This window comes from Geospiza fortis, unplaced genomic scaffold, assembly GCF_000277835.1.
Source record: "Geospiza fortis unplaced genomic scaffold, GeoFor_1.0 scaffold157, whole genome shotgun sequence".
Lineage (NCBI taxonomy): Eukaryota > Metazoa > Chordata > Aves > Passeriformes > Thraupidae > Geospiza > Geospiza fortis.
Genome location: NW_005054314.1, coordinates 4,015,087 through 4,023,301, shown reverse-complemented (window position 1 = coordinate 4,023,301; position 8,215 = coordinate 4,015,087). Strand labels below are relative to the sequence as shown.

Here is an 8,215-nt window from a genome sequence, read left to right as displayed (position 1 = left end):
GGTTCAGGGGTGTAAATACCTTGAAAAGAAAGGAATACATTAATGTTCAGCTGCACTGCTGTGCCCACCACACTCCCAATGAATAATCCTCTCTCTCCTGCATGGCAGGACATCTGGCTTGAGCTGATAACCTCCTCAATACCATTATACTAATTAATATTGGAGAGCTTTATTTCTTACCTGAAGCATCCTGATCAGCTTCTTCCCTCCTCCTTGTCCACATCTCAGCAGTGAGATGTACAATATGTTACCTCACTAAATCTATTTTTCACCAACATCAATGATTTTTATTTCATTCTTCCTTCTACCACAGAAGTAATAAATGCAATAATGGTGTACAGTAAATCTTTTTAAAAATCAGGTTATTTATACTTAAAACACCTGCTTCTTGCAGGGATTAGGATTTCAGCATGCACAGAACTGACTTAGTCAGCAGCAGGTCCTGCACAGCCTTTATTAGAGCACAGCTTAATTGTAATTTCCTAATTTTATGGTTAACAACTATTAAAAAGGAACTTGCACCAATAGTGCAAAGGAACAGAAAAGCTGTATCAGGTGGTCAATCCATTAATGACAGGCTGTGCTTTGAAATGAAAGCTGCTGTGGGGATATTTTCAGATATACACTACAAACAGTTTTATAATCAGTAGATATCACAGATACTGTAAAACACTTTTTCCCTTCAAATGAAATAGCAGATATATTATTCCAACCTTTCTCTATTATTCCAACCCTCTCAAAACCAAGCTTTACTGACAAAACACAATGTTCCCTGACCTAGAATGTACCAAGGGAATCAGATTTAATAAAAGTACTCATAGATACAAGACTATCTTGGGAATTAAATATTCAAATTTCATATGGTAAGAACAAAACCAGTTTACAGAGTTCTCTAGACTCTTACTAGCAGACATGAAAATTGTGCTGTAAGATATGTGGGAAAATATTATTTTCCTTATGACTTTAATAACAGCCTCAAAACACGAACGAAAGATGCACAATGTCATGCTGTTTGGCTGCTGTAAGAGTTTCAGAGGATTATAAAAATACACTGGCAATTTTTATCTGCCTTTATCTGCTCTCTGATCCATTAGATATTATTAAATACTGGAACACGTATCCAGTACTCAAAGGATAGCTTAGAGCACAGAGTGCAAGACTGATACTGGCCTTGGCTGGCCAGCACACTCAGTAATTACCAGGAAGCAATGAAACACTTCAGCATGCACTGCACAAGGCTCCTGGGAACTTAAATAACTCCACATGCAGAGCAGCTACCACAGCACCCACCAGACCACAGCTGCTATGGAAATGCCTGTGTAGGGCATCCTGTGGAGATAAATACAAGTAACTGCTGTGACCACATCACTGTTTAATGCTGCATCCCAGCTCAGGTTTAAGGTCTCTAGGGCAATGCTTCCTCAAGCTCTGTGGCCCTTTCAAAATTATTTTCTGTATAGTTTCCTTCTGTAATTTGTACCCATCATGCCAGCTCAAATTGATTTTGCTGTAGTTACCTGAAATAAGTTCAATTAAATAGCATTTTGTGAGTGCTACAGATTCAAAATCACCTACAAGCTGTTGTCTAAAACTGCACATCCGCTCCCAAGAACACAGGGGTCAGTGAGCAGGCAGGACCTTGGGGAGCCCATGACACATTTGGGCACAGGAGCTACTTGGAAAGCACAGGGCAGCTTGGAAGGTTTCTTATGCAGTGGGAAGGTGAAGGCCAAAAGCGTCTGAACAGCAAGTAAAACCAAAGGTCAAAGAGAACTCTACAGGAATCACTTTGAGTTCTGCAGGTAAAGGGAAAAATTTCCCAACAGTAATTCTTGGGATGCACTTGGCAAGTGTGAGCTAAGACTGGCATACTATTTAGGAAACAGTACAGAAGTCTTGACTTAGACAGCAATGATATTCATTAAACTCCATGGCCTGAAAACATCAGATAGGTGACACCACCTTGAATATGGTTTTTCATTACAGAGAGAAGAGGAGGGGGAGGAATGAGCCTTGGTGTCAGAGTGCAGGAGATCATGGCTCTATTTTTGGCTGCACCAACTTTAGGTGACCTGGTCAAGCTTTACAGAAACTCTTTGTACTCCCTCCTCTGCTGTAAAGAAAACACTGCTTAACTTGCAAAATTTATTTATATTGTCCTTGCAGTTTTAGGTGTATGTTTAACCTAGATACAAAACACAACATGAAATTTAAATAAGGTATCAAAGCAGCTCCCGGGAACTGGCTGAGCAGTGCTAAACCAAATTAGGTTTCTGTTGGCAGTTGCCTGTGTCATTTCAAAAGTATGTGACAAAGCCTGGTGAGTCTAAAGGGGTGAGCACCCAGGAAAGCTAAAATACAGACATCTCCACATCCAGGTGACTTACAGGGCAGGTAGGGTATAAATACCAATATAGGCAAGTGACCCCAGCTATAAAATGAGACTGGAGGGAGACAGCAGTCATTAGAAGACTAAGGAAATTGCACAAGATGACAACACAGATCCATGGCACAATGTGGCTTTGAACTCAGGCTTCTCATGTCCAGCTTCAGTCTAATCAGGGAATGGGATTTCAGAGGTCCCTTAGCAGAGCTTTTCAGGTTCCCCCAACAAGGAATTTCCCTCTGCTACATCCTTGCTCTGTTGCAAAATTAAAAAAATACATCAGCAACTTTCGCTCTCGACAGATTTTTGGTCTTGCTTCCTACTAAAAATATCCCTCCTTATTAGACTTTGGAATCCTGAAAATAATGGTGTGATTTTCAGCAGTGGCACTATTTGGACATCAAAGGACAAAAAGGAAACACTGACCTCCGCACAAAAACATTTTGGAGCACTCTAGATTCCACAGTGTGCTTTGGGAAACTAATTTTAAATTCATACCTGGGATATTTTCTGTACAATTCTCATTATACAAATACCCACTATAGATTTTCTTACACTACAGCCCTGCTATTCGATGGATTGCTGTTTAATGGAGCAGTGTGGTCTATTTTCCATAGTACAGTCTGTTAAAAGAAAAACACAAACAGGAAAATTGAGAGCCAGCTGAGTGGCTGTTTGAAGGGCCTGTGTTGGCTTTGGCAAAAGCTACTTGCTGCTTGCATAGGAAATCAATTTCAATGGGTGGGAGCAGAGAGTTTCACTCTCTGTTTATGAAGAATCATGGGCAGTTCTTATACATTAAGCACTTACAGAAATTTAGTCCAAGTGCCAGTCTGGCACTGATCTCATTCTCAAAAACACTCACTCCCCAGACAGCTGAGACCATTCCAGGCTGGGGCCATCCAGGTAGGCTGCATGTTTGCTCCTGTGTTGAAATAGCATGGCAGGGGATACCTCAGTTTGAATCACACTTCATTACTTCAACAGCATTGATACGAAGGATTCCATATAGACTGAAGAGTTTGGGGTTCTTCATCTGCTTCTAAACAAGAATTTGTTGACCTTGAATATGCCAAATGGATCATTTTGCCATCTAGGAAATGGAAGCATGGCTTTAAAAAACTAAGGATCCACAAAGAGATGCCATTTTCTATACTCTTCCCTCTCCACAATGTGCTAGTTCAAATGTTCTTATGAACTATTGTTTTTATTTAAAATTCTCAATACACAGGCTTCTGAAAATTTGAACCCAACTTAATAGAAAGCAATACTCCTTTTGTGTTTCTGTGAAAACATAATGCAGGAGAAAATTACTCCTCTGTTCGAATTAGAGACTTAGAATCTAAATATAGTACAAATTTTTAATTTAGTAGGGTTTAAAATAATCTCTTTAATGTCTTGCTTTCATTCCCACTACATTTGATAGAGCTTTATGAGTTTTCCAGTGCTGCACATTCTCAGTTGTCTTACAATTATAAGTAGACCTGCTTAATCCAAAACTCAGAGCAACTGTTACAATTCTTTCATTTTCAAGCTTACAAAAATGTGCGGGCAAATTTATTTTCCTTTTATTTCCCTTGAACAGAAGGTTGATTCCACATGAGTGGCCTATTGAGCTAGCCTAGAGATAAAACTTCCTTTTGCAGGGGCACACAGGAAAATAATTTTTTCAAGAGGATGATCCTGAAATCCATGTTTCCCCTACAGTTCTGACTCCATTAGTAGGTTTCAAACTAGTGCCTTATGCCAGGAGGTTTCTGTTTCCCCTCAGTGCCAGCTACTCTCATCAGAACCAGCTCAGACAGAGCTCTTACAGCACCTGCTTCTCTCAGGAATCATTTTTTTATATTCCATAAAGCAGCAGCAGTAGCTCTTCCTCTACTTTCATATAGTCGCAGTTCTTCCAGATACTGGCACCTGCCCTTCTAAATTTCTCCATCTCCTGGAAAGATATTTCATTTTTCAAACTGTAACTGCCCAGTGCATAAAGTTCAGAGGGTCATAGGACAGGGACACATCTCCTCCTCTTCCTCTTCATCTCTCTTAAATCATCAAAGAAGATTATTCTCGAATATTCAAGCTACAGGAGAGTAACAGCACACAAGGTGCCATGGCACAAGCACAGCTCAACAGCAAACCACACATTTATGTCTACTACAGGGCATTCAGCAGGTAGAGAAATCTGGAATAGAACATGGAATTGCAGAAGCAGAGTAGGGAAACAACATGCAAGAGTCAATAGGCCTCTAAGTAAGTCAGTTGCAGCAAAAGAGCTGTATCACACATTATCAAGTATTTCAATGAAGATCGAGATGGACTAGATTTATGACTGCCTAAGTATATCAAAATATGAAGTGATATTTCTCCTGGATTACTGCTAGAGGTATATAATAAAGCCTGCTTGATAACTGCTTTAGAAAGCTAAGGAAAGAATTAGCTAAAAGACAGGGAGAGTGGGAAAGTGACTGACGGAGGTTGCAAAAGTTAAAAAAAGGTCTTTAAATATGGTCCTAACAGCCAATGGAAAACACAACTTGAGTGTTTTAATTGCACTTTCCTAATTTACAACGAAAGGAAAAATGATCCTTTCATGTGTACTTGGTATCTATGTGCTGCATCTCCCAAGCCCAGGCCGTGCTGAGGTCAGGAGCACTCCCGGCTCTGAGGGAGCTGCCGGCGCTGGCTGCTCCTGCCCGGCTGCCGAGCACAACAGAGGCATCCTCCGTGAGAAGGGAGAAAAGGAAAATAAAATCAACAGCTTCAGTTGACTGTGTGACAATGCCACAGAGCTTCTCTTCTGATGCCACCTTTGAGAACAGATCAACAAAGTAAAGGGCTTTGGGACTTGAGTCAGACACAGGCTCTTCTCTGCTTATAAAGATACAGCACTTGCCTGAGAAGAAAATTCTGCTTCTGTTGCCAACAAACAACTAATTTATTTAGCGGCAAATCGGCCCTTCAGACACACGGGGGCAGCGCACAGAGCTGCCCGGCCCTCACAAGGCCATCACGGCCCACCCCGGCCCGGCTCACCGAGGGCATTTCCTGCGGCGCGCACCCGGAGCTGCCCTCCCTCACGGCGCCGGGCACAGCGCCGCCTGCCGGCCGTGCTGTACAGCGCAGCGCAGCCCGCTGGCACCAGCGCCGGGCCCAGCGCCGGGCCTGCCCGCAGCTGCGCGACGGACCTGCAGGACAGACCGGCCCGGAGCTGCAGGACAGACCTGCCCGCAGCTGCGCGACGGACCTGCAGGACAGACCTGCCCAGAGCTGCAGGACAGACCTGCCCACAGCTGCGCGACGGACCTGCAGGACAGACCTGCCCGACGGACCTGCCGACAGCTGCAGGACAGACCCCCTGCCCGACAGACTCTCAGCATAGCTCCCTGCAGCCACAGAATCTCAAACACCTCAACGCCAACAGCCTCTTCTACCTACTGGAATTACTAACTGAAATAAATAACACAGAGGATATCAAAACACAGGGCCGGTTATCTCCTGAGCTCTAGGGAGCTGCTACAAATTCACTCTTATTTCAGTCTGCTGTGGAATAATGTAATTTACAATATTGTTTGATCACTGCACTAAGGAAGTAACAATTCTGCCTTGATTAACTTTCAGTATGATTTGATGTTCTGAAATAAGGTGCACACTTGACCTTGTCAAATCCATTGCAAAACCTAACCAAACAAGCTTAAGACAATCAGAAACAAGAGTCATCATCATCAGTCTCTAAACCTGATGTAGCGCAAGCTAGATTTCTTTTTGTTATCTTAAGAATACACAGTTTAAGAACTTAGCTGTCCTGACCTCACCGAAAGTCTCTCAGAGTCTCACTTCTTAAGGACAAGAGAAAACAGTGACCTGCAAGGTCTGGTTCAAATGCTCCAGCAGTTTCTGGAATGCTGTGTCCTGCTCAGATGCATACTGCAATTTTGGGAGGCAGGTGACACAAGGTGAGATTCATCCAGTAAAATACAAGTGCCAACTGCAGATACACTTTATGTAAGAACTGACTTGAGGTAGGAATCTTGTGTGCTGGCTTGTTACATCCACACTACATCTATTTTGCATGAGAGCCTCTTAGTGCTGCCAAGGAAGATGAGACATGGTGTAAAAGCAATTAATTTGTCTAGCCTGCATGCATGCGATGTATACATGCATATATGCACTTAGAGAGAAAATATGTTAAGAAAGGGAAGTATGGAAATTTATATTCACTCAGTACAGAGAGGAGTGAGAGGGAAGAGGAGTTTTTAATCCCCAAAAGGGATCCATGTCCTTGAGCTCCAGTGAGTTTACTGTGCAACAGTGAATGCTGAGCTCCAAACACCTTTCTCATCCATGTGCTGCTAAGTGTGGCAAAGCCCCCCTCTTACAGGGTCAGGAAGGACATAAAGGTTGCCAGTGCAGCATGACCAGTCTGCACCACTAATAAGTAGCAGGAAAAGACAAAAAATAAATTATTCCAGCCCTTGCTTACTTTCAAAGAGGAAACACTTCAGCAGGCAGTTGGATGTGTGTGCATGGCTGGTGCAATACCTGATTAGGGTATTGCAAGCAAACTTGAGGGTGCAGTTCTCGATAGCCTGAGCCTCAAATCCACTCTCCTTCAGGTGTTCTGCTCACCCTATCTTTGAGAAACATTTGGATCAAGGTCACCAGTAATATAGGCAGATTCCCAATAAAACTGAAGTAGTATATTTTTCCAAATACAATCCATTCCTTTTAATTTTTTTCCATTTTCTACCCTTTGATTACTTCTCTCAATCATAATACACAGATTCACTAATGGAAATTTCTATTTTCAATACTGAAATCAAGCTGCATGCTGATCAATGTCAGTGATGAAAAAGCAATTTTCACAAGATACAGAACTCAGGACAAAGTCCTGTGTGACCTACTCAGAAAGTACTTAAACAGAAGTTCTAGTGAAATGACAAAATTAACAAATATTTTTAGGCATAATTTTTCCACCAAAAATGATCCATTTTTGTCACCTGTGGCAGGAGTTCATGGGTGTTTTGTTAATTACAGCCAGTCAGGTGACGACTAGCCTAGTGCATAAGAAATGGAGCTGTTTATTAGTTAAACAGCAATCTCAATTGACAGGTTCAGCCAACAAAGTTCTTTCAGCAATTTTACTGCCATCACATGAACATTAGATGGCAGCAAATACCTGTACATAAACACAGGGCAGGCGTTCAGAATACTGAGCCAGGGTGACAAGTGTCCAACATCAAACCCTTCAAACTGCAAATCAGTTCTTGTCAGTCCCAGGTCCTGAAGAACCCTGAGAACCTCTACTTCAAAACCAGCAAAAAGCCAAACCAAACCACCAAAAGTGTTCTTAAAAGAACACATCAAGCATCATCCAAGGCCAAGCCTTTTTAAAGCAAAGGACTGTCTTAAAGTGACCTCAGATGGAACTCCAAGGCCACCAAGTGATTTATTGACATCACAAGAGCTTCATCACTATGTACAGTTCACTCCATGGCTGCTTAGTTTTTCTGCCCCCTGCTCCTCACCCTCCTCCTGCAAAGATTTTGAGTTTGTGTAACTCCTACAACTACTCTGCACTTTGGCATTATTTGCTAGAATTTTATACTATCAAGGGTGGATTAAAATTAAAACATGGCTGGCATATTTCCCTGATAAAAGAAAGAAACAGAATCATGTTTTTAAGTACAGGACTTCAATTTTCCTTTGAATAATTTTTCTTAGTTTCACTCAGTGGGTCACAGTGCAATCAGGTCACTGCAACACAAATGTTACCGTGAAAGAGGGTGAAGGATTATAAGTGACCACTGGTATAAAACACAATGGATTCAG

General features: G+C 42.1%; 1 protein-coding gene across 1 annotated transcript in view; it reads right to left on the bottom strand.

Annotated features, from left to right (window-relative positions):
* The window catches only part of TMEM164 (transmembrane protein 164), a 30,459-nt gene that overhangs the window by 1,389 nt on the left and 20,855 nt on the right, over positions 1-8,215 (bottom strand). The window contains exon 5 of the mRNA XM_005419831.2: positions 1-19. This exon is cut by the window's left edge and continues 109 nt beyond it. Within this exon, the coding sequence (XP_005419888.1) occupies positions 1-19 (19 nt within the window). The remainder of the gene's footprint in view (positions 20-8,215) is intronic.